Consider the following 26,064-nt stretch of genomic DNA (forward strand, 5'->3'; position numbering starts at 1 on the left):
ACTACCAAGCCCAGCAATGCAACACACCAGAAGAGGTAATAAAAGCTGGACTAGGAAGCCCACAGAAGGACAGGGACAGGGACAGGGACTGTGTCAGCAGCGTAGCCCCTGTGTGTGCAGTGAGGACCCTGGTTTGCAGCTATGGCTGTTCCCAGGTTATCTGGATTTTAGGTGCAGGGGAAAAGATTCAGTCCAAACCAAAACACTCCCAGCAAACCTGTGCAGCTCAGACTTTTACCATCAGTAGTCAATGAGATACATTTGCACTTGGAAAAGGGTTTTTTTATAGGCAGGGTATGAGGTTTCAGCTTTGCTGCTGAGAAGATTTCTTTGTCAAGAGTTAATGCAATCCCCTTGTCATTCCAGTCATTTACACATATAACCAAATCCACGGGATTTGCAGTGCATTGTAACGTGTGTGGCACAACTAAAAAGTCCAAATGGACTTCCAGATCTTCACAGCCCAGACCTCCAGGAGGTGGCAGAAGAGCTTTGCTCAAGATCATGCTTGGTCTTGGTTCAGAGCAAAATACAATTCAAGCCTAAGAATATTGAGGGGCAGACTCAGGTTTTGCTCCCTCCTCCCACTGCAGGCAGTTGAATTAAATCACATTTGGAATATCAACCCAACAAAACAGCCCTGGACAACTGAATGAAATAAAAACCTCAAAGCCAGCACAATATCTGTCCCAAGCAAAGTTTGTCCCTCCCTTACCCATGGCACCATCTCTAAAAACTTTGTGCTGAAGGACACCAAAAGGATTGACATCAGTGTTGCCTCAAACTAAAACTATGCTCAAGTCTTTTCCCAAACCTCAAATTGGGCATTTGAAATTATTTATTTCCCATCAGTGTCCATCATTTGGTTTCCAGCCCTTGAGGCTGGGCTGCCTGGCAGGGGTTGGACAGGAAGATTTGCAGCAGTGCCAGGAGGGGCTGAAGGGAGCTCTGAGTTAACCAGAGCAAAGCTGGGGGCATCAGATGTCCTTGTCCAGACCTGGTTAAACAGTGAACAACCCAAATTTACTCCAGCCCAACTCCAAACCTCCACATCCCACTGAACCCAAACCCACCCGGTGGTACCAGAGAATGAACCATCTCTTCCTCAGATCTTCTCCAGCAGCTCTAAGCCACACAGGACAAAGAATTTCCAAAAGTCCCCTTTGGTGCGTGAAGAAACTTAATTTTCCCTGAAATTTGGTTTTGTCCAGTTCTTATTCAGCAGCTCCTATGCAGCCTTGATAAGAGCAAGAGGACAGAGTGGTGCCTCCTCCACTTGCTTCCCAAGGAATGGGATCCAGCTCTCTCCACTGAGCCACAGTCCCTGTTTGAATGGGAGTGATCCATGTCATGGCATGGGATCCCAAAGGACCCTCCTGAGATGGGGTATTCCCTTCCTCTCTGGTGCTGGACAAGGCTGGAGGTCAGTGGGGCAGAGGGGTTGGGATCAACAGTTCAGCCAGAGCAAGTTCCCTGCTCACTTCACCTACGATGCCAATTTTAGCTTATTTGGAAGCTTTTTCATTGAGTGCTCAAAATTGAGACTCGTGGGAAGATTTCAACTCCAAAAGGATTAAAAGCAACATATAAATAATGGTCTACTCTTGGGTATTTAGGAGGTAAAAAAAAGTAAGGCTAATTAAGCCTATTTGCAGTATTATGTCTGTCATAAACTCTTTAATTCAGTTCAAGTCAACTTGAGCCAGAAAAGGGATAAAAAGGAATAAGCCCTTTGAAAGACCTGTAGCTGGTGAGAGGGAAGTGGCCTCCAAACAGCCAGTTAATGACTTGATCTGCTCTGAGACTGCTCTGTGCCAACACTGGAGCGAGCAGAAGTCAAAAACAGTTCTAAAAACCAAAAGGGCAACAAAGTCGAGGTAAAGAGAGTGTGGGCACACGCTCCTCTCTGCGGGGGATTGCTCAGAGCAGCTGGAATGAGTGGCTGAGCTGCCCCACTCCAGCAGATCCACACTGAGCTGAGCACACAGGCAGATCCCACACCTCTGAGAGAGCTCCATCCTACTGGAATTCAGCCCAGTTCCACCTGTGGATGAGCCCATCTTGCTACCCAAACCAGCACCTTCACCCCTTACACTGCCAGTGAATTTGGATTTGAGTTTTCGGATTCCCATGTTCTTTGCAGCACCAGCCCATCTGCACTCTGGCTGGTCTGTACCCATTACCAAGAATGAGTAAATGCAGCAGGTTTGTTACCTCAGGGACAATCCAGAGCTGCTGCAGGATCAACCAGGAAAACCCTGGAGCAGGAAAATGCACTGTCAGAGAGTTGAACACCCAGAGAGGATGTGCTCCACCTCCATTTCCTGGTGGCCAGGTCAGGGGGTGCCTTGCTGCCATTCCCAAAATTGCTCCCTAAATCAGCCAAAGGAACTGAACAGGCTGGGGCTGCTGTGTTCAGCTAAAAGTCAAAGGGAAAAACAAGGTTTAAAGTCAGGGGTTCATGACTCTATAACAGCCTGTGTTCTTTTCCCCAGGTCACCTTCCCTCACCCTGCAGGGGCTGGACATACCCAACTCCTCAGGGCACGGATTGTCACTCATGACTTGCCCATTTTTCAGGTGCCCCAGTTCCCATGGCTCCTAATTCCCTTTCAGAGGCTTTACCTGTCATTGGCACAGGGCAGGACTGTGGGATGGGACTCACCTCGGGCACCACACAGAGTGTGCTGCACATAGGACAAAAAGGTGATTGATTGATTGATTGATTGATTGATTGATTGATTGAGGGGGAGGAGGAAGAGAGATGCATAACTGGCACCATCACCCTGGATCACATCCAATAAATATCCCCTGGGAGGGCCAAGTGCTGCAGAGGGGTGACTTCAGAGCCCTCAGCTGAGTTCTCATGGCTCAAACACTGTCACTGCAGCAATTCCAGGTGACCTGGAAGAGCAAGGTTAAAATGCACCTGGAGTCCAATATCCAAAGTACAGACCTGGGAGGTGATGGACATGAGCTCCCTTTGTAAACTGGTATTTCTGAGGCACAATTCTTGAGTCAAAATGAGATTATTCAGCAGTGTGTTGGTGAGTTGGCAGCAGAAAGGGTTCAGCCAGCTCCCAGGGAATGGCACTGGCAATTTCCCACTGTCAGAGTCCTTCTGCCCTGGTGCAGGAGCACAGCTGGCCCTGCCACACCTGGGCCAGTCTCTGGTTGTGGCCTCCCCAGTCCCTTAATCCTCTTCTCTGCAGGATCCAGGGCACAAGCCCTCAGTGTCCCAACATCACCACCCCAATGCATCTCCAGGAGCGCACCTGAGGGGTGCAGAAGGAGGATCTTCCCACACAGGTGAGTACAAGTTTGAACTTGAGGGATATCTGTGGCTGCATCTGCTGTCCCCACATCCCTCCTGCTCTCTGTCCCTCCTTCCTGACCCCATACCTGACAAACACTCTGGTTTTCCCTGCTCATGCAGGGGCTCTCCCCAGGATGGAGCATCACAACCCAAGGTTGGAGCATCTCAACGCTGAGGTTGGAGCATGTCAATGCTGAGGTTGAAGCATGTCAATGCTGAGGTTGGAGCATGTCAACGCTGAGGTTGGAGCATGTCAACCCAAGGATGGAGCATCTCAACACTGAGGCCGGAGCATGTCACGCCGAGGATGGAGCATCTCAACACTGAGGTTGGAGCATCGCAACCCAAGGTTGGAGGATCTCAACGCAAGGTTGGAGCATCTCAATGTAAGGTTGGAGCATCCCAACCCAAGGTAGGAGCATCTCAACACTGAGGCTGGAGCATCTCAACACTGAGGCTGGAGGAGCACAGTACACATTTGGTGCTCACCTTTGCCCTGACCCCGCAGCAGAGAACCATGTCCCTATCCCCCTGCTGCTCCCCTGGACTCGCCTCGCCCCTCAGGGCTGTCCCTACTGCTTGCAGCTGTAGACCACCTCCTCCTGCATGCACTGCTGGCACTCCACGTAGCAGCACCACTGCACCTGGCAGTGGCAGGAGAAGGTGACCAGGCGGCTCTGGGTGTTGTAGCCCCGGCCGCAGCACATGCTGTCGCAGTTGCCCTCGCGGGAGCAGGTCCTGCCCGCGGTGCCCAGGGAGTATTTGCTGGGCCGGCAGAAGCTGGGCGAGTCCTCCACGTACACCAGGTCGGTGGGGCGCGGCAGGGCGGGCTGCTTGCCCGCGTGGCCGTGTCTGTGTGGCCCCGCCAGCTCCGAGTGTCCCACGGCGTCGTTGGTGGTGCTGAAGACCTTGACGGCGTCGTCGTAGCGCAGCTTCAGGAGCCGCCCGATCTCGTGGAAAGGGGAGAGCTGCTTCCAGCACGTCCGCACCGCGCACGAGCCCGACACGCCGTGGCACTTGCAGGTGGTTTTGAGGCCGTTCTTCACCGCCTGGTGAGGAAGGAGAGGGGTGGTTATTACCTGCCAGGACCTAGTGCTGGTAGAGGCAACGGCTCAGATCGCAGAGACCTGCAAGCTCTTCAGTTTTACTGGCATTATTTCTAGGCTACGGAGGAAAAAAGTGTTAATAATAATTTTAAAAAAGTAGAACAAAAAAAAACCAACCAAATAAGCAAAAAAACCAACCCAAAAAAACCCTCCAAAAAACCCCAAAACAAAACAAAAAAACAACCCCCACTAAAACAAACAAAAACCCAAACCAAAACAAAAAAAAATAAAAACACACCAAAGCAGAGGAAATAGTTACAGAGTTGACAGGTGAGCCAGAGAGCGGATAGCCTGAGAACAACCAGCTGAACACCAAATAAGTTCTTAAATAAGTTCTTATTAATTCTGCTTGGCACAGTAGGAGTAGTCAATCACAAAACTGAGTATCTCCAACATGGTGGATTCCTTTAGGTGTATTCAAATTAAGACAGTGCTCTAATTAAACAATCAATTTGACTCAGTAAACGGAAGACAATGATGTGTCTGTAACCTACAGGTCAAAATGTTCAATCTGATGGTCTCCCTGACCCAAACCTGTGACAGGACTCATTCCATAGCAAGTGACCAGCAGACTCATAATTGATGTCAAGAGTTTCAGTCTTTAATCAGTTTCACACATGCCACCAGCTCTAAGCTCCAGCTGTTCTCAGAACCCCCTGGGGCCCTGGTATAAGCCCTGGAGTCATTCAGCTGTGGAGTTTCACAGCTGTCACTGTGCTGTGTCTCCCTGTCACCTACCCTGGGACCACTGCAGGACACAGGATGTTCCTCTGCCACTCAACATGCATCTCCTCACACAAGAGCTCAGGGGACTTCCCAGGGACTCAGCACCACAAGGCCCAGGACACACAGGTGAACAGGTCTGGCTCGTGAGCAGGGCACTGAACACCCCTCTCACACACAGGATGGGTTGGAAGACTCGTACTGAAAATTCCAAACTTCATCCCCAGCCTGCCGGCGCCGCTCCTACCTTGATGCCCACGTTGGTGTTGTGGATGTCCACCTTGGCCCTCAGGTCTTTGCCGATCCTCTTCTGGCCCAGGAACTTTTTCAGGAACTTGGTGCTGTACTTGAGGTTGTCCCCGCAGACGCCCCACTGCCAGGCCTTGCGGTTCTCCAGCCCCGGGGAGTCGTCGCAGGTGCAGCGCTCCATGCGCCCCGCGCTGCACGCCCGCGCCAGCGAGTGCGTCAGCGCCGCCGAGGACACGGCGTACAGGAAGGCTGTTTCCTTAAACCCTGCAGGGGACAGGGGTTGGTGCTGCGGTGGGATGGCACGGTTTGCCTCAGATACCCCAGGCTTCTCCTTGATAATTCCCTGCCAGGTGTGTCAGTCATCGCTCCTTCCCCCTCCCCTCACCTCTGCCGAGCACTGTCTGTCAATCCTGGCATTCCAGAAGGGTGTTGAGTGATTGGCAGATTCAAAGGATGCCCTCTACCCCTGGGGGGGCACTGGGCCATCCAGGTGTCCTTTGTCCCTTGAGACCTCCCCTCCTGTACCTGGTTGGTGGTCCCCATGTTCCTTCCCTCTCCCTCTCCCCTGGGTAAAAGGCCGAGCAAACCATGCGGTTCGGGGAGTTCTGTTGGAGATGTTGCTGGACTCAGATCCCTCTGGGCCAGGAATAAAGCTCTGGATCAAAACCCTCCAGCAGAACCCACTCCTTTCCTTCACCATCGCCTTAAAGCTTCTCCACCAAGGTGAATCTGAGCTCCTGCATGCCTGGGTTTCTCCATGTGCCCAGCTGCAGCATCCAGCTAGCCAAAGGTGTCTCTGGGGTGAAACACCACAGTGCCACTATTTGGTCAAGCAGCAAGGGCCAGACAAGCTCAGGCACGCCCCATCTGTCTATATTGGTATTGTTCCAATAGGCTGGGAGATGGGAGGAGCAGGAAAGGCAGCTCCCTGCCTCTCTGTAGCCCCACATTTCTCTTCACAGAGAAAAGCAAGGCACAATTCTTCCCAAGAGTATTTCTGGGTTTCACATTCTCTGAACCTCAGAGAAAGAAAACACAATTCTTATCATTTGCTGTGCCTGTGTTTGTGCCCCAGTAGAATGCAATATGGAGATTGTTTACCCACAGGGATGGTGTTTTGTTTCCCTGCCCTGCCAGGGCCAGGTGTGTGTGTGTGTCAGGACTGTCACTGACAGTCACAGGATCCTGTGCAGTGTGAGCAGAGTTGAGTGCTTGGCAGGCTCAGTTTAGATGTATAGAACAATATAGTAAAATAAAGTAACTTATTAGCCTTCTAACATCAATAGAGTCCTCCTCCATTGGGGCCCTCGCAGCATTGCTATTCCTCTCCTGCCTAAACCCTTTTAAATACTTAGAAGCACCAAGACACCAAACTCCTCCGTCCCTCCCACACCACCCCCAGCAGAGGAACAGTGTGGCCACAGTTCTCTTCACAGAGAGCAGCAGGCACAGCTTTCCCAAAGATTTCTCCTAGGGAAAGGCAGGGAGAAACTTCAGAGAAGAAGAGAAAACAATTCTTATCTCTACTTGCTGCTCCTCCTGTTTGGCACACGTGGAATGTGTTATGGAGACTGGTTACCGAAAGAGATTTGTTAATTGGATTTTGGTGATGGTTGTTGGGATTGATTGGCCAGTTGGGTCAAAGCTGTGTCCTGACTGTCTCCAGGCAGGTATTTCTGTAGTGTAGTTTTAGTATGGAGTAGTATCTGGTATATCTTTATATTATATTATATTATATTATATTATATTATATTATATTATATTATATTATATTATATTATATTATATTATATTATATTATATTATATTATATTATATTATATTATATTATATTATATTATATTATATTATATTATATTATATTATATTATATTATATTATATTATATTATATTATATTATATTATATTATATTATATTATATTATATTATATTATCATAATAAAGCATCTTTTCAGCCTCCTGAATCATGGAGTTAGAGCACATTATTCCCTGGCTGGGGGTGCCCTGCATCGATAGAACAGAGGAGGAAGGGATTGATGTAGTGACACCCCAGTCTCACCCATGACTGCTTCAATGTGGGCAAGGGAAGGGTGGCAACAGACAAACAGCGCTGGGAAAACGCCCAACTGCAAAAAGTGACAGTCCCCAAGCTCTGTTTGTCCCCAGCACAGAGCTGATTGGTGCAATTACAGACTGTCATTGACATCACATTGTGTCACAAAATCAGGAAATCTGTAGTAGAGACTGAGAAAGTGTCCCAAAATCCAACCTGTTATTTAAAAATGTTTTTTAATGGGAATTTTAATTTAAATGGTTTAACTGGCTATTTTCTATGAAAAGACCACATGTAGTTGGAACGGGAAGGGTTCCATGCTAAAGGACATCTTGGCAAGATGGCAAAGCACACACGTGTGTGGGTTTTCTGAATTCCCTGTAAATCATCTGCTCCCAGTGACTGTAGAGGTGTGTTCTGAAGCTGTTCTCCTCCCCAAAGCAGGATTCCCAGCTGGGCTACGATCCCTGAGGTCATGGTGTGACTTTGACATTTTAAGCAGGAAACAAAGTACAGTGGCTGAATGAAAATTTCATGTAGAGAAATGAGATCAGACAGGAATAGGAATATTGATACCCATGAGCTTCACAGAAGTTTCAGAAACTCTGATTGGCACAAACCTGACCCAAATGCTAAAATATTTGTATTTATTTATATTTACTTCCTCTGTTATTCAGCCCTGGGAAAATCTTAATATTTCCTCTAGATTTGAAAAAAAAAAAAAAACCTATTAATGGGAAATTGTTTAGCAAGTCTAAAATTTAGGAATTGGTGCAAGGAAGAGAGAGACAGCTGACTGATCAATAGCTCTGAGTGCAGGAATGGATAAGATCAGCCAAAATAGAAAAAATTTGGTTTATGGAAGATAGAGCACTTATACATTGCATGGAAGAAAACATAATGAAGCAAAAAAATATTCCACATGGGAAAATTTCAAATTTCCTTCCACATCAGAAGGAAAATCTGTTTTCCCCAATAATGGAAGAGAGAGAGACAACCACGGAGACTTGACCCAGACTTGCACTTGAGCCCTGCCTGGAGCAAAGGTTGGAAGCCACTTCTAGAATTCACCAAGTCCAACCTCAAATCTCTCCATCATTCTGTTCCCTCAGGGAATTCCCATCCAGCTGTAACAGTGGATCAGAACACTGAGAGCTGAAATCTGAGTGATGTCCACCACAGTCACGACCAAGAGAGCAGGACAGAGTTCTCCTGATGTTCGCCAGCAAGGAGAATGAAAAATGTGGCTAATCATGAGCATAATGGAGGGGCTTCATTAGCAACTTCAATAGACTTCATAGGAGCTCTTTGGAATTGCAGAATTTTAGATAAAGATCTACCAATAGCATGGAAATGTGGGGAGAATTGGGGAAATATGGAGGAGACAAGGAGATCAACCAACAGTCTGCTTCCTGCCTCAACATTCTGGTGGCTGTAACCACTGGGGTAATAATTTGCAATTAATCTCTCTGGTTGATGATCCTCTACAAAATTTCTCAGGATACTCTAAAGATAATGAAAGAATGTCACCAAATCCACCAAAAGTTTTGTAAAAGCTGGAATGAGACGTGGTCAGTGCAGGCTGTGGACAGCAGCATGATGCTCACACATTTTCAAACAGTGCCTGACCCTCTCCAAAGGAGCTAAGAGAGGATAACTGATACTTGAGATCCTAAATCTGGTAAATCATCCCAGCAGCCAATCTCCAAATGCTGACAAGATTCCCAACACCCTCTGTGACACGCTGATCCCAGAGGTGAGGAGAGCATTCCAGAGGCCCTTTCCCATGCCAGGAGGAGCCAGCAGGCTCCACAGCCCCTGCTAAATCTGACTCTGTGGATCACCACACTGCTCCTGCTATTTCAGATGCTTTGGTTTCCCCATGTTTTCCTGGCCAGTTTTCAGCCCACTGGAAATCAGAGGCCACTGCTGTGGTCAGGCCACTGCAGACAGCAGCAACTGCAGATACCCAGCAGACTTTGAAACATCTCCTTCTCCTTCAAACAAAGCTTCAACACCACCAGGCTGCCAAATACTTGTCTGAAAAGTCTAAGATGACTCCCTCCATTCTATCACGAGGAATCAATCACCATTTAGTTGTTAATTCATGAAACAAATGAGGGAAGTAAAAGCTGCCCTTCAGCAGAGCAGCTGCTGGAGCTGGACTTTCAGGAGGACACACCACAAATGGCAGTGATCAGCTCCAAGGAGCACAATTTGGGATCTGAACAGAGGCTACTCCATGTGTCCTGCTATGTCTCCTGCAACAGAGCTCCTGGAGGGGGCCTGGAGACAATTCTGGGCTCTCAGGGCCTGGGCTGGGGCTGGGTCACTGCCCTGACCCCACTGAGCTCTTGCCAGGGACAGGATGGAACTGAAGCTCTCAGTGCAGGGGGAACATCTGGGTGCAGATGTCTCTGCTGGGCAGTTTGGCTGCAAACACCCAGCACAGAGATGGATTTCAGGAGGCTGCAGCAAAGCAGCTCCCTCTGGTAGGACCTTCCATGTGTCCAAGGCTTGCCCTGAGCTCTCCAGCAGGATTTCTTAGCTCAGCAGCCTATAAATACAGAAGGGCTTTGCTGCAATGCACTGTTGAGTGCTGTGGTGTGCTCCAGACCACAGGGAAAATTGTAATGGGAGGTGTTTTGCTGTGGGGTGACTCTGCCAGAGGAAAGATGCTCAGGGTCAGAGTTTTCAGTGCTGCAATGAAGGAGTGAGAGTGTTTCAGAGCAGGTGGAGGAGGCATCTCTCTGAAAACAACAGCAAAAACCAAAAAAAAAGCTATAGAAGTATAGAAAGATTTAGGATGGAAGGACTTTTGAGGTCTTCAGAACAACCTCCTGCTCAAAGCAGGGCTGGCTCCAGTGCCAGCTGCTCAGGGCTTTTTTGCTCAGAAGATTTTTTTTCCTCCAAATCTCCCATCATGGAAATTCTGTGTCTGTGAGTCACCACTCCTCTGCTGCACCACTCCTGGATTCCTCATGACAGCAGGGAAACCACTGCTGGAAGGTCAGAGTCCAACCAGCAGGAGGCAAAGGAGTGGATTAAGGGATGGAAGGATTGCAGAGCCCTCATTTCTCAAGAAGGATTCTGTGAGTGGCTGGCTCTGACCTCTTTGCTAAAGGTCTTTATTTCCCCAGATCACTGAGTAATTTGAGATGAAATCCTGCTTCACCTGACTTCCAGCAGCCCTTAATGGCACAGCCAGGACACCAAAAGGGCAGCACTGCTTTCCATGATTTTATAAAGACACCAACTGCCCCTGTGTAACAAGGTGGAGGAAATCATTTAACTCTTTCCATGGATCTTTAGAGGAGGGGAGAAGGAATGCAGGAGGATTTTGCATGGATCACTGAGGAGTAAGAGGTGTCATAAGTGCCACAGAAATGTTGCAGACAATGCAAAAGGAGTTTCCCTGTTGCACCCAGAGAACTATCAAGAGCAACAAATGGTGCAGACTGGTAAAATAAATCTGGCATTTCAAGAGCCAGAAAATCCTTGGCTTATTTTCTGTTTGTTTGTTTTTTGGCATCTCTAGAAGTAGATCTGATGATCCAGATCAGTCACAGAAGTTTGTCAGCTGGGATTGTAAATTGAATGTGGCTTTTCACCTGTTACAAAAATGCCCCATCTCACTGGGAAGGACCTTTTCTACTCTGTTGCACTCTTAAGACCATTTAGGACTGCTAAAAATCTGTATTTTTCTTCATGGTTTCTCTAGGACCATGGAGATATCAAATGAGTTAAACATTTCTAAAATGCCTCATCACTACATGGGTGACATGACCAACAATTTCCAAAAAAGTCCTGACAAATGTCACAAACAGATCAAAAGTGGCAGCTGAAAGACATGTTCATGTTCTTTATGAAAGAAACAACCCCCTTTGCAAGCTAAAGGAAAATGAGAACTAATAATTGCTCCCAGCCAAGTGTCCTGTCCCACAGGGGGGTGCACACAGCATACCTGGCTGTATTAAATCATCATTTGATCCTTAAGATTGTGTAATAAAAGTTTTCAAACACTTATCCCCATCTGCCAAAACAGGTTTGAAATTACAGGTGATATTTTATTTTGTCAGTCAGGAGCCCTTGGAAATGTTAAGGCATGCCACTGCCAGATAATTAAATATTTTCCAGCTATTTGAAGATGAGGATTATTCAATTGTCATTTTCAAGTTCTTTGAGGTTGATGAAGGTACAGATGTGAGAAAGACACTCAAAATGATGATGAACAGCTCCTTCCACTGCCTGCTAAAAAATTCACAGTAGAGCCTTTTAATAAAGAAAATCTGATCTTCCATGTGCTGATTTAATTATTAAAATATTAAGTTGATATTTAATGTAATAAAAATTGATATTTTTAAAAGGAAACATTAAAAAGTTCGATCCCAATGTTAATTAAAATTAGCATTGATTTTCATCAAAATTAATATTGGCTTCTTCAGGTCCTTTTTAAAAAAATTAAGTTGCTAAACATTATCAAAGGACAGAAACTCAATAAATCTGAAGACTGAAGCTCAGTAAGTGCTAATAGAGGTTATTGAAGGGCTGAAGCTCTGTAACAGTCAGGCTTTGGTTGGATCAGGACAGGTCTGGCAAACACTATATGCATTCTCTGGGAATTTTTATTAAGAAATCATTTCAGTGTCCATCTTCATTGTATTTTTCTCAAGCATTGGAAGGATTTATTATCCCTCCCTGCTCAAATCCAGACCTTACAGGACAATTTCTTCACCTAAAGCATTTTGGGAAACAAAAACCCAGCAGGTCTTTTGTCCACTCTGCCCAAATTTCTCCAAATTTATGTGAAAGTCTTAGGAGAGATTTGTCAACATGCACTGAGATGTCTGCATGCAGATAAATAGCTTTTTCAAGCACTAAACAGGTTTAAATTTTGTATTTGAGAATAACAGAGGTTCACATACACTAATATCCAAGGCACTAAAGGGATTTTCTTCTTTAACTGACCCTGTTTTCCCACAGCACCACCCCAGCTGAGGAGGGAGCTCAGTGTAAGGAGCTCTGCTCTCGGAGAAGAAGCCACCAGCCAAGGATGTGAACCTCCTCCCACTTCCCAATCCTTGACAAACCATGCTGGGAAGATGAGGACAAGGCTTATTTTGTGGCAGAGGAGCCCAAACTGCCCAGCTCCATCTCTGGGTGAAACAGAGATCTCAGACTCCTGTGACTTTGCTTCCTGTGAGATTTAATTTGGGACACCCTGGGGGCTGCAGCCAGAGTTTCCCAGCAGTGGAAGAGGATTTACAGTGACTTCTGTGAGCCAGAGAGGAGTCTGCTCAGAGGATCCATGTTTACCCCTGAAAGAATTTTGTACCAAGGTCCTTGACAGAGAAAGCAAGAAAGAAAGAAGGATAATAAGAGAAGGGAAGGAAATAGGAAGGAAAATAAGAGAAACCTGCAACTGTCTGTTCCAATGAGCTCTTTGTTTGTCTCTGGTGACCAATGAGTAAAGTATGAACTGATGAGCTTTGTAAGAATGCACAAAAAGCATGCAGGCTATAATAAAAACAGTTTGAAGCCTTCTGAAAATGGAGTGTGGCTTTGTGTTGTCTCCATCTCTACCACGACATCATGTGAGATTTAATTTGGACACCCTGGGTGCTGCAGCCAGAGTTTCCCTGTACACCAACTGTGGAAGAGGTTTTACAGTGATTTCTGTGAGCCAGAGGGAAGTTTGATCAGAGGATCTTTGTTTACCCCTGAAAGAATTTCCTATCAAGGTTCTTGACATAGACACCAAGAAAGAAAGAAGGATAAATGAGAGAAACCTGAACTGCCTGTTCCAATGAGCACTTTGGTGACCAATGGGTAGAGTGTAAAGTGATGAGTTTTGTAAGAATGCATAAAAAGCATGCATGCCATAATGAAAACAGCTTTCTGAAAATGCAGTGTGCTGCTTTGTGTTGTCTCCATCTCTACCATGACATCGTGTGAGATTTAATTTGGACACCCTGGGTGCTGCAGCCAGAGTTTCCCTGCATACCAACAGAGAGAAGTTTGATCAGAGGATCCATGTTTACCCCTGAAAGAATTTCCTACCAAGGCTGTTGACCAAGAAAGAAAGAAGGAGAAATAAGAGAAACCTGCAGCTGCCTATTCCAATGAGTGCTTTGTTTTTCTGAGTAAAGTGAGTAAAATGCAAACTGATGAGTTTTGTAAGAATGTATAAAAACCATAATAAAACAGTTTGAATGAAGCCTTCTGGAAATGGAGCGTGTGGTCTCCATCTCCACCACAACATCGTGTGAGGTGTCATTTGGGACCCCTGGGCGCTGCAGCCAGGGTTTCCCTGCACACCAACTACCTTGTACCTCTCTTGAGCAGGCTGGGCCGGCCCTCCAGGCTGCAGTTCCAGCGCTCGCTGCGGAACTGGAACTGGCACTCCAGGATGCCCAGGCGCACGGCGTCGCGCAGCGTCTCGGCCAGCCCCGGCTCCCTGCGGCACAGCCGCCGCTGCTTGCGGGACAGCTGGAGCAGCTCACACTGCTTCACGTGGGCCTGGCCCGGGCCAGAGCCCCCCGGGGCGCCCAGCGACGGGAACGGGGCCAGGGCTTCCTTGCCGGTCAGGCTGCGGGGAGAGAAGCGGGAGAGGAGGTGAGTTAGGGAGCACAGCGCTGGGATTGATGCCCTGCGAGGGCTGGCCTAGAACAGAGCCTGGACAGAGCTAAAAAATGAAGTAGGGATTTATTAAAATGCTTCACAAGAGCCCAGCCAGGGCTACACCCCAAGTGAACCCAAAATGGTCATGGGGTCTCTCACTTTGATCAGTTCTGCCCCATTTGCATATTGGATTTAATTGTCCCATTACAGCTCCAGCCCACCAAGTCCCATCCTTTTTGTTTTTCTCTTCATTCCACGGTGTTTGTGCTCTTAGGCTGAGATTTGGATCATTTGTCCTTGGTCCCCAGCTAGAGAAGGAATTGTTTTGTCTCCCTGCTCTGTGCACAGAGCTCACCATCCCAAAATATGAACCCAGACCCACCCACTAAAGCAACACAGACCCTGAAAAATAGAAAAGCTGAAACCTGAGGCATCAGGGTCATTCAGGGTCACGTTGTGCAGGAGCTCTGAGCCACCCTTGGGTGCCCCTACCCAAGGCACAGGACTGGACTGGGAAGTCTTTAAAGGTCCAACACCAGTTTGGGATTCTGTGACAATTCTAAGATCATCATCATGGAAAAGGTGAAGAAGGGAAGGATATTCAGGAAGCTGCAGGTTGGGGCATTTTACCAGCTCAGAAGATGGATCAATACAGATTGATTAGCTCTGGCATCCCATCCCCACCACACACCAGGGCAAAGTCCCAGGGGGATGCCCTGGGGAGGAGGAGACGCCCGTGTGTGCTGTCCCAGCAGCCCCATGGGAAGGAATCACTGCACACACAGAGCAAGGACAGATGGAGGTGCCTGCTGGGACATCTACAGCTGACAGATTTCCAAAAAACCTGAGGAACACAGGCTGGATACCTTCCACAATTCCCACCAGGAGAGGAAGGGATAGCAGGAGAACACAGGGCTGTGGAAGCAGGACTGGCCTCCAAGTGAGTAAAGATTATTCTGATCTCTAAAATAGAAGAATCGGGGGGAATTTTGATCATTTATTAATTTTTAGACTTAAAATAAATGAGGCTGTAGTTCAACTTGCAGCTCTTCTCAGTGCAGGGCACAAGGGATGCTGAAGTATCCAGGTATCCATACAAACCATGGAAGACAAAGTCCTAAAGGGAGCAGTAAACACAAAGACACTGGCACAGGAAATTCTGGATGTGCAGACTGCCAGAAGCTGGGAAAGATTCTGAGGGAGCATCTCAGTCTGCCACCCTGCTTCTGTTCATGCTTTTGTCTTCCCATTTTTCTTCTCATTGGTGAAGCCACCTCAACCTTTGGCCTGAGTTTTACAGCCCTGGGCAGGGATTGTCCCAAGGATGTCCCCAGCAGTGGGATTTGGGAGAAGGTGGCTTTGCCATTCTCCAGGCTCTGAAGGATGTTGGGTGCTGGTATTTGTAGAAGAAAGGCACCATAAAAACCTTTGGAGAATTTGATTCCATTTCCAGAGCAGCCTCAATAGTGCACAGCAAATACAGCCTGGGACCACACACAGAGATACTGAGTCTAATTCATCATTTTCACCATTCAAAGCAGAAGCTTCATGGGAAAAACACTTCCTAAAACTGGATCCAGCAACACTTCAAATTCTGAAAGAGGTAATGCAGCATCCTACTCAGATAGTTGGTTGCACAGGCAAACCTACTTAATTATTTTTATTTTTATTTAGTAGTAGTAGTATTTATTATTGGTGATGGTTGTTTATCATTATTATTGTTGTTGTTGTTGAATTTCTGAAGCTGCAACACTTAGAGTAATTTGGTTTTTCTCTAAAAAAGGAGGTCAGAAATAACCAGATGGATAGAATGCAGCTGATGAAATTAGAAGTAAATTGGTAAATCCAAGTGGCTAAAGCTACCCAGGACACTCCTATCTGTGACAGCCTCCCTTGTGCAAACTCTCACACTTGTCACCTGAGGCAGGGCAATGTCAGCAGGAAATAATTATATAAATGATATCAATAATTCCATCGCTGTGTTGGAGGCTCCCAGGACCAGGAGTCTCACAGTCAGAGCACAGACACAGCTCCCAAAACTCATCTCTCACACAAATTTCAACTTAGACAAGCAGCAGAGGGATTCAAGGAGGTGCCCAAGGCCATGCAGGTGGCAGTGGCACAGCTGGGAGCAGAAGCCACTCTCAGAGCCAGGAGAGCCCCAGAAATTGCCCAGAAATTGCCCAGAAATTGCTTTGCAGGCTCCCACCACAACTGTATTTCATCAGGGCAGAGCCAACACAGGATCTGATGGAGATCAGAGCATGCAAACATTTGTACAAGATTAAATATAAAATATGCAGATATTTGCAGTCAGGCAAACTGCATGGTTTTGGATGATTTAGAGTTTATTATCTACAGATCATACAGCAAAGAAAGTGAACTCTTTGAATTAATGCACACCTGCTTGCAATCTGAAAGAACAATAAGGATCTCCAACTTTATTTCTCTCTCCTTTTCTGTCTAAGCCCTTTGCTAAATTCATCTATTTCCTTTAATCTCCTTCCAGCCACATTCCAGCTTCTTAAGAGACTTTTAATGAGAGCCTGTTCCTGTGCAATGCCCAATGTCCTCTGGATCTGAAAGGTCTTAAAAACCAGTAAAAATATGCCTTTCCTACCTCTCCCAAGTAAGGAGAAAATCAAAGCAGCCCACAACAGGACTCCATATCTGATTTCAGGGGCCTTTCATGTTCCACAGGAATATCTGCACCCCACAGAGAGCTGCAAGAAGGCTTCAGGAAGGGCTGGGAGAATGTGGGGCAGGACAGATGGAACCTGTGCAGGACACAGAGGTGCTCAGCTCTGCCAAACAGAGTTTTCATCCTTTCAGAAACAGCACAATTTAATGCTCCCCATCTGTCCCTGGAGAAGGGATGGCCTGTGAGTGCTGCACTGATGGTTCCTCTGCTTGCACCCCCACTGCCTGCAAAGGAGGGGGCAGAAATCCCCAGAGCTTCCAAACTATAAATCTCCATAATCAATACTGAGATCCAACAGTTGATATCAAAGCTCTTCTCTTTCCTCCCTCAGAGTTGTCATCTCAGACCCCCAGGCAGGTGTCTCTATACCTGTTTTCCTCCAGGTTTTCTATCAAGTTTCTGCTCCTCACAATAAGAAAAAGCTGGAATTAAAACCTCAGATGAGTTCACATGATGCTGTGAGTCAGAATCCTTTGAGATGGATTGTTTGCTGCAAGCCCTCCCTGGGAGCAGTAACAGATGATGTGTCCAGATCCAGACTCATTTTTTAAAAAGATTTCTCCTGAAATTCCACAGAGAACAGGATGTAAAATTCCTGCATCAGAAGAGCTGCCAGTTTGGGAGGAGAGCAGTAACCAGGGCAGGGCTCTCCACCCTCACCTGCTCTGGGCTCCCATGGTCTGGGCATCCTTGGTTTGACTCCTTCCACCTCCCAGCTCAGCCACAGGAAATATTTCCCTGTGGATCCCAGTTCCAGGCAGTTCCTGCCAGGGTACCTGTTGCTGATTCCCTGACTGCTGGGGGAGACCCTCCTGGGGTGGTTTTGTGTCAGGAAAGAGAGAGGCACTGGATTTTTTCAGTCTTCAGGTTCTTGTTTATTGTTATCTAAAGTTTTGCACGCTGTCCACACCAGGCTCAGTGCGCTGGAAAAGCACCACAAAAATGGCTAAAAATCTCTTGTTACAAGGTCTTTTAAAGTTAAACTATCCAATTAAGAACTGACACCTGGATTATTTTCACTTTTAACCCAATAACTGATCCCTGGAAGCACACAATGCAGATTTTTCCTCCCAATTACAAAATCCCACTCAAGCCCATGGAGAAGAAGGAAGAAGAAGCATGAAGAAGAAACCCAGGACAAACCCTGTGCCCTCCATCTTGCTGCCATCCACAACACACTAAAAATCCCAAAACCTCAATTTCTCACCCAGTGACACACCCACACTGTTCTTTATAATCTCTTTTACACTTTGTGGATTCCAGTTTATCTTGAAGTCTGGGAAACTTTCTCCATGAATGAGGGTCAGAGTCAGTGCTGCCCTGGGCTCAGGACACCCCAGAGCAGACAGAGAAATATTCACAGTGCCCTGGGTTTGCACAAGTTCCAGGGCTGATCCCAGCCCAGGGCAGTGCTGGGCAGTCATGACAGGGGAGAGCAGATTTTCAGTCTAACTCTGCACTGGCCCCATTCCCCAGAGCACTCCTGGCATGAAACACTCAGCACCCAGTGGGATGGGATTTTAGAACCTGTGCTACACTAAGATAATGACTAAAGAGAGTCTGGGGGCTGAAGAGAATCAAAAAGCATCCAGGAAAATCCTTTCCCTCTGCAATGCACCTGCAGCCCCACAGCCCCTCTGCTGGCTCACCACAGACTCCATCCTCAGGCTCCCCAGATCTCAGCTGAAAGTTTCTTTCCCTCTCCATTTCTGCTCTTTCTCTGTCTTTTTTAAAACCCCAGCATTCTGTGTGACTGACAATGACAACAGTGATGCTGTAGCAAACCTTCCTGAAAGAGGATTTGTAATTTGAGGAAAATAATGCAGCCTGTAAATATTATCAACATTTAATTATCAGCTCAACAGGAAGAGAAATATCCTCAGAAACCTTTCCAGGAGCACTCAGAACTAGACACCAGAGTTATTTGAAGTGTGTTTGGTCCATCAGATTTATCAGGGGAATGATGCAATAGGACATTTACCAAGGAAAATTATGGGATGTGGTAACTGGGCTAATGGGATGGAAACCAAGGCTTGCTGGACACCTCTAGGAGGATACAGGAGATTTGAGAACAGCTTTTTAGGGATGATCATATTTACTTTAAGGTATCATTTGGTGCTGTTTCCAAAAGTCTGCAAGGCCCAGCTTCAACAGCCCTGCAAGCCATGTGCTGCTTTTACCCCCTAACATCCCAAAAAATCCTTCCAGCAGGGAATGAGCAAAAATTCTGCCACTGCCTTTTTTACCCCCTAACAGCCCCAAAAAATCCTTCCAGCAAGGAATGAGCAAAAATTGTGCCACTGCCTTTTTTACCCCCTAACATCCCCAAAAAACCCTTCCAGCAGGGAATGAGCAAAAATTCTGCCACTGCCTTTTTTACCCCCTAACATCCCCAAAAAATCCTTCCAGCAGGGAATGAGCAAAAATTCTGCCACTGCCTTTTTTACCCCCTAACAGCCCCAAAAAATCCTTCCAGCAAGGAATGAGCAAAAATTCTGCCACTGCCTTTGATGGAGCAGAAGCAGCACTAAATGCAGAGGGCATGGGTAGGGCTGGACCAGGAGGAGCTGTGAGCTCAGCCAGCACATCCTGGGAGATCCCAGACACCTCTGCAGCCAGCACAGGAATTTCAGGGTGAGCTCTAAAGAAATCTACCCATGGAGCAGGGGCCAGCCTGGCCCATGGGTGGGACATGTCCCAGCCTGCTCCACAGAGGCCCCCCAGGAGAAGGCTTTGATCAGCTTTGGTACTTCCACCTTCCCACCAACCTCCTGCCTGGGCTGGGTCTGTTCTGCATTCTGCCCTGGGAGAAGCTTTTTGCCCTCCAGCACATCCTAAATGCCTTTTCACCTTGTGAAACGTGAACAAGGAGACAACAGGAGGCTTGGAGCTTTTAATGAGGTCTGGAGACATTCCCACCACCTGAGGAGCTGAACATCCTGAGAGGAAAAGCATGAGGAGGAGGGAATGCTTTACAGGAGGCTGCAGGGTGGGGGAGGATTGAAGCAAAGGTGGAAGCAAAACCGGCTCAGAGGGAGTCAGGAGGTGAGGACACTGCACACTCCTGGATTCCTGCAACCAGAGAGCCAGGCAAGCCCAGCACAACCCCAACACAACCCCAACACAACCCCAGCAACAGCCAGGCCACCTCTCACACACTGCTATTCCCTCCCTCTCCTAAAAGCAAGGTTTGATTTCCCCCTGTGACCCAGCACCAGGAGCTCAGGATCTGCTCAAGCACAGACCCCAGAGAGCTCCAGGCACTGGGAATGGGCTCAGAGCTCTGCCCACAGCTGCTGCTCTTAAAGACATCCCCCCTTGTCCTAAAACCATAACACAAAAATTGCTTCCCACTGCCAGAGGGCAGGGGTGGATGAGATATTGGGAAGGAATCCTTCCCTGGGAGGGTGGGCAGAGCAGCTGGGGCTGCCTCTGGATCCCTGGAAGTTCCCAAGTCCAGGCTGGATGGGACTTGGAGCACCCTGGGACAGTGGGAAGTGTCCCTGCCCTGGCAGGGGTGGCACTGGGTGACCTTTAAAGGTCTCTCCTAACCCAACCCATTCTGAGTTTCTCTGGATTTCTCCATTGTAATGCTGTGTTCACTCTGGCAAAACTTTGTTTTCTGTATTTAAAGGTGAGCTCCATCTTTGCCAAGCCCTTGTACCATTTTTGCTGCACTATCCCACACACTTCATGCTTTCCCTTTGCCCTGATGGAATCAAAGTTGGCATTTCCTTCACCCTTTGAACCAGCAATGCTTCACCTTTGCCACATCCACAGCAGAAAGGGCTCAGGTCCTGTCTCTGCATGTTGCCACCCAAAAGCCTCCTTCACTCATTCTTAAATCTTTGCAGGTTTTCTCCATTAAGTGTTTGGGAAGCCAATATTTGGCTCATGTGCCACAGTCTCTCCTCTTTGGCTACACTTAGAAGCAGACCACCGAGCCAGGGTCCCCTCCAGTTCAGTAATAATTCAGGTGTGAGATTGGTTTTCTCCCAAACCAAGCCATATCAAACATTCCCTTCTAAAATATTGAAGTCTATCAGCTGAATTTTGTATCTGAAAGCACCCATGTAGCACCACCAAACTCACTGAGTTCTTATGGGTTTCTTCTTTTGATTTTTAGATGAAGAGGTGAGAATACACAGGACACACCTGTGCCAGACCCCTCAAGGGAAAAAATCTCACATTGAAAACTGACCCTACAGCCTCAGATCCTGAGCTGTGCATGGTCAAGAGGCAGCACACACAGATTTCACGTGCTTGTACCAAATAAAATTTTTAAAAGCACATTTAAAACCAAATAAAGCACACAATTCTGTGTGCTTGTACACACAGAAAGCTGCTTGTGCCAAATAAATCATTGCCACAGAGCAAAGGATCACTGAGGCTGCTTTAACAGGGTCCAGCTTGAGCAGTGGTCAGTGACAGCTCCGTGCTGTTATCTGCACAAATTCATTCACTTCCCCTGGCACATCCCTGTGCCTGGAAAGCCAAACTCTCCCTGCAGCCCAGCTGTGGGCTCTGATTGTGATAGCATGAATTATTACATCTGTATTGCCTCACATGGCCTTCACATGAGACTGAAAATGGAATCAAAGTTTTTAAACGCCCCTCAGTTGTCCCATCCCTGGGTCAGAAAAGGGATTAATCCAACACCCAACCCCTTCAGGGAGGGAGTGAGTGCTGACACCGAGTGACTGAGAAAGGGGAGCCCCTCCCCAGCAGATGCTTCCACGTGAATTAGGCTGAATGATACAATTAATAAATTTAAAATCCAGATTATTTTATGCAGCAGGAATGAGATAGCAGTCGTGTCCCAGGTGAGAAGTGCCAAGCCAGCAGACACTTCCCAGCATGTGCTGGGAGGATCAGTGGAGAGGGAGCAGGACCCTCCACGTGTGCAAGGCAGCACAGAGCAGCCCTGAGCGCTGCAATCACTGAATCACAAATTCTCGTGTCTGTCCTGCCCTCCCCGATGTGAGCACCAACAGCTCTGCCTGCCACAAGAGTCTGGAAGCCCTGCCTGAGGAGCAGCTCACACAGAACACAGGACAAAACCCCCAGAACTCTGCATGGGGAATTCTGCATTGACCCAGCCTGTTACAAACCCATCTCTGCCTTTATCCCAAGCAAATTAAAACTAAAACAAACCCAGGGACAGCTGTGCCCGAGTGATTCTGACCCTGGAGCAGCAGCTCTGCCTCGGTCCTGGGCTGGCTTTAAGCACCTTCATGTGCCCCATCGCTGCCTGCCGAGCCCTGTGCCAGCCCCATCCTCTCCCCCAGGGAGGCAGCCTGCAGGGAGGGATCACTGCCCCATGCCCGGGGCCGATTCGCACCCTGGGCACACCCGGAGCGCACTTCAGGAGTGAAATCCGGCTTTCCTCCCATCCAACAGAACTTCCACATCCCGCTCTTGCACGGTAAATCCTCCTCTGGTCACCCCGCAGGAGCTCGGGGAGGCTCCTGCGACCCCAGAACCTGTGTCCGTGTGTCCCCTGTGTGTCCTGTGTCCCCTGTGTCCCCGCACGGTCCCGGCGGTGCCAGCGCTGCCCGGGGGATGCTCGGGGCGCTGCAGGTGCGCGGTTCGCCCGGCACCCCCTGGCAGCGACGGGGACGTGCCCGGGCACCGGGGCAGCCCCGCGGAGCCCCCGCTCGCCCTCCGCAGAGCATCCGCGGGGAACCGCGCTGCCACGGCCCGCCGCTGTCCCAAAGGACACCCCGAGCTGCCCCATGAACACCCTGAGCTACCCATGAACACCCCGAGCTACTCCAGGACACCTCGAGCTGCCCCAGGACGCTCCAAACTGCCCATGAACACCCCGAGCTGTCCCAGCTCACCCCGAACTGCCCCAGCTCACCCCGAGCTGCCCCACGGACGCTCCGTCCCCCGCCCCGGGTCCCGGTGCCTCCCCGCGTTCCCCCCGGTCCCCGCGGGCGGTGCTGACCCGAAGTAGGCGGCGGCGGGCGGCGGCGGCAGGAGGAGGAGGAGGAGGAGGATGCGGCAGGGTTTGGCGGCGGAGCGCATGGTGCGGACGGTGCCGGTCCCAGCTCGCTGCGGGCCGCCCGGCGCCGCGGCTCTTTAAGCGGGAGGCGGGGCGGCCCCGTCCCGTCCCGTCCCGTCCCGTCCCGTCCCGTCCCGTCCCGTCCCACCGCCGCCGGGAACCCCCGGGGCTCCCTGGGGACCCGCCGCCCCCCCAGCCCTCGGGGACGTCGCGCCGGGTTCCTCCATCCCCGCCGGGTCCCTCCATCCCCTCCGGGTCCCTCCATCCCCGCCGGCTTACTCCATTCACCCGGAATCCCTCCCTCCCGGCGGGATCGCTCCATTTCCCCGGCATCACTCCATCCCCATGGGATCCCTCCATCCCCCTCGGGTCCCTCCATCCCTTCACAGTTCCTCAATCCCGGCGGGATCCCTTTATCGCCGGGGCTCTCCATCCCCCCGGGATCGCTCCATCCTTTCGGGATCCCTCCATCCTTTCGGGATCCCTCATTCCTTCAGGATCCCTCCATCCTTTCGGGATCCCTCCATCCCCCGGGATCCCTCCATCCCCCGGGACTCGCTGGAGCTCGGTGCCAGGCTCCGGGATGCCCGCAGTGCCCCATGGAACCATCGCCGTGGTGCGGCAGGGGAACTGCCCCTTTCCAAGGCTCAGCACTGCCTTCGGGCACTTCTCAGGGCAGGGAAGCGTCAGGGAGGAGGAGAAGAGGCCCCCGCTGTGCCCGGGCACCCAGCAGCCCGCAGCACATCCCGCCTGTGCTCAACTCGCTGCTCTGCTGCTCATGGAGGTCGATCCCGTCCCAGCTCCCACAGCACGTGTGACCAAACCTGCATTGCACAGGTGACATCTCCTGGAAATGCTGGGGGGAAGGAGACCCTTTGGAGGGCTCCAGACAAACCTCCCATGCCAACACAGGCAGCTGTCAAATCTAGACAAGGATGGCTGTGGCTTTGTCCAGCCAAGTCCTGCAGACCCCCAAGGATCCCCACACCTCTGGGGCACTCATCCTACAGGTACAGAACCCTCTAGGGGAAGGGGGTTTAACACCCAGCCTGATCCCCCCAGAGAAAGGGGGTTTAACACCCAGCCTGATCCCCCCAGGGAAGGGAGTTTAACACCCAGCCTGAATCCTCCAGGGGAAGGGGGTTTAACACCCATCCCAATCCTTCCAGGGAAGGGGGTTTAACATCCATCCTGATCCCTCCAGGGGAAGGGGGTTTAACACCCAGCCCAATCCCTCCAGGGAAGGGGGTTTAACATCCAGCCTGATCCCTCCAGGGAAGGGGGTTTAACACCCATCCCAATCCTTCCAGGGAAGGGGGTTTAACACCCATCCCAATCCTTCCAGGGAAGGGGGTTTAACACCCAGCCTGATCCTTTCAAGTGCAATCACACAAAACCTTCACAGAAGAGCTCAGAAGCAAATTTCCAGATCCCAAAAGTGGCCATTGGGATAAAGGTGCAGAGCCTACCCTTGAAAACACTCCCACAAAATGCCAGGACCGTGGAGCTGTGGGTGTGGAAGGGTCTGGACAGGCACGTGAAACCAGCCAGGCAATGGGTGAGTATAGGAAATGGATTTACACTGTAATTAAGAAATAGTTGGCTGTTAATTGTGATGGTGTGAATTATAACACCTGTATTGTCTCACTCTCCCCATGAGGCTGAAAATTGAATAAAAGTTTTTAAAATGCCTCTCAGTTACACCATCTCTAGACCAGAAAAAGGCATAATCCAAGAGATGAGGAGGGCTCTGTGCCCAGCTGGAGGTGCCCTGTGCCCATCCCACCCTCCTCCTGATCCAGGGAGGTGCCTGGCACCAGCCTCTGTGAGAGGCTGACAAACCCAGCACATCCTGGAGCAGAGAATCCCAGCAGGATCCTCAGGATGTGGAGGGCCAGGAGCTGTTCTCTGCTCCTGGGACCCGTGCTGCTCTCCTGTCTGCACCTGGGCTCGTCCATTTCAGTTCCCTTCTGGCCCACCTTTGAAACAACAGTTCAAAAGTAATGCATCCTTCAGTGAAACTGAAAGTGATGAAAGAAAATGAAAGACATATTGCAAGATTCGATCAGTCTTGTCCAGCATTTATGACCTTTCTTAAAATATGAGATCTGAGCAGACATCACCTATCTGAATAAGTGTGTTTAAAGTTAGAGGTTGTTTATTAAATATTATTTATCCACTGTTAAACTTCAGAGGGAGAAATACTAAATCTGTCTGGGACTCACAGGCACCAAAATTGTCTGAGCATCCCTGAGCTCTGTCCCTGCCTGGCTGGCAGAGATGAGCTGTCAAGGAGTGACAAATATAAATTTGTGATTTTAGGAGAGGGCTTGAGGTGAGCAGGGGCAACATCAGCAATCACCATCTCACACCAGTCCTGCTACAGGAGGAAGAGGAAGCCCTGCACTCCTCCCCTGCTGTCCTGAGCTGGGCAGGTGGCACAGGGGGTGGAGCAGGGCTCTGTCCCCCAGCCCTGGTGGCACAGAGGGGTGGAGCAGGGCTCTGTCCCCTGGTCCTGGTGGCACAGGAGGTGGAGCAGGGCTCTGTCCCCCAGCCCTGGTGGCACAGGAGGTGGAGCAGGGCTCTGTCCCCCAGCCCTGGTGGCACAGGAGGTTGAGCAGGGCTCTGTCCCCTGGTCCTGGTGGCACAGGGGGTGGAGCAGGGCTCTGTCCCCTGGCCCTGGTGGCACAGGGGGTGGAGCAGGGCTCTGTCCCCTGGCCCTGGTGGCACAGGAGGTTGAGCAGGGCTCTGTCCCCTGGTCCTGGTGGCACAGGGGGTGGAGCAGGGCTCTGTCCCCTGGCCCTGGTGGCACAGGAGGTTGAGCAGGGCTCTGTCCCCCAGCCCTGGTGGCACAGAGGGGTTGAGCAGGGCTCTGTCCCCCGGCCCTGGTGGCACAGGAGGTTGAGCAGGGCTCTGTCCCCCAGCCCTGGTGGCACAGGAGGTTGAGCAGGGCTCTGTCCCCCGGCCTTGGTGGCACAGAGGGGTTGAGCAGGGCTCTGTCCCCCGGCCCTGCTGGCACAGGGGGTCAGGCAGGGCTGTGGTTTGGAAAGGGAAGCAGAGGAAGGTGCACGGCTGGCTGTCACAAAAGTCTGTGTGGCTTCACCCAGGGGGTGAGATGGGAGTAGCAGATACCATGAAAAATGGGCTGAAGAAGGGCAGTGTAACTGTTTCAGCCCTTTCAGAGTTCCCCAACACCCAGGAATGTCCCAGGACTCTCCTGACTGCCCATGAACTGCTCAGCTGCAGCCTCAACTCAACCTTGTTGCCCAAATATTCAAGGAGCAGCA

General features: G+C 49.6%; 1 protein-coding gene across 1 annotated transcript; it reads right to left on the bottom strand.

Annotated features, from left to right (window-relative positions):
- Positions 1 to 3,887: 3,887 nt before the first annotated feature.
- On the bottom strand, positions 3,888 to 22,800 carry WNT9B (Wnt family member 9B; the record flags this gene model as incomplete). The annotated part of the gene is made up of 6 exons (XM_084222243.1): positions 3,888 to 4,364; positions 5,392 to 5,657; positions 13,781 to 14,037; positions 15,083 to 15,186; positions 22,303 to 22,498; positions 22,634 to 22,800. 6 exons carry the CDS (start codon positions 22,798 to 22,800, stop codon positions 3,888 to 3,890), a joined length of 1,467 nt encoding a protein of 488 aa, XP_084078369.1.
- Positions 22,801 to 26,064: the final 3,264 nt, after the last annotated feature.

Source organism: Fringilla coelebs, assembly GCF_963513975.1.
Source record: "Fringilla coelebs genome assembly, chromosome: 27".
NCBI classification, from domain to species: Eukaryota; Metazoa; Chordata; class Aves; order Passeriformes; family Fringillidae; genus Fringilla; species Fringilla coelebs.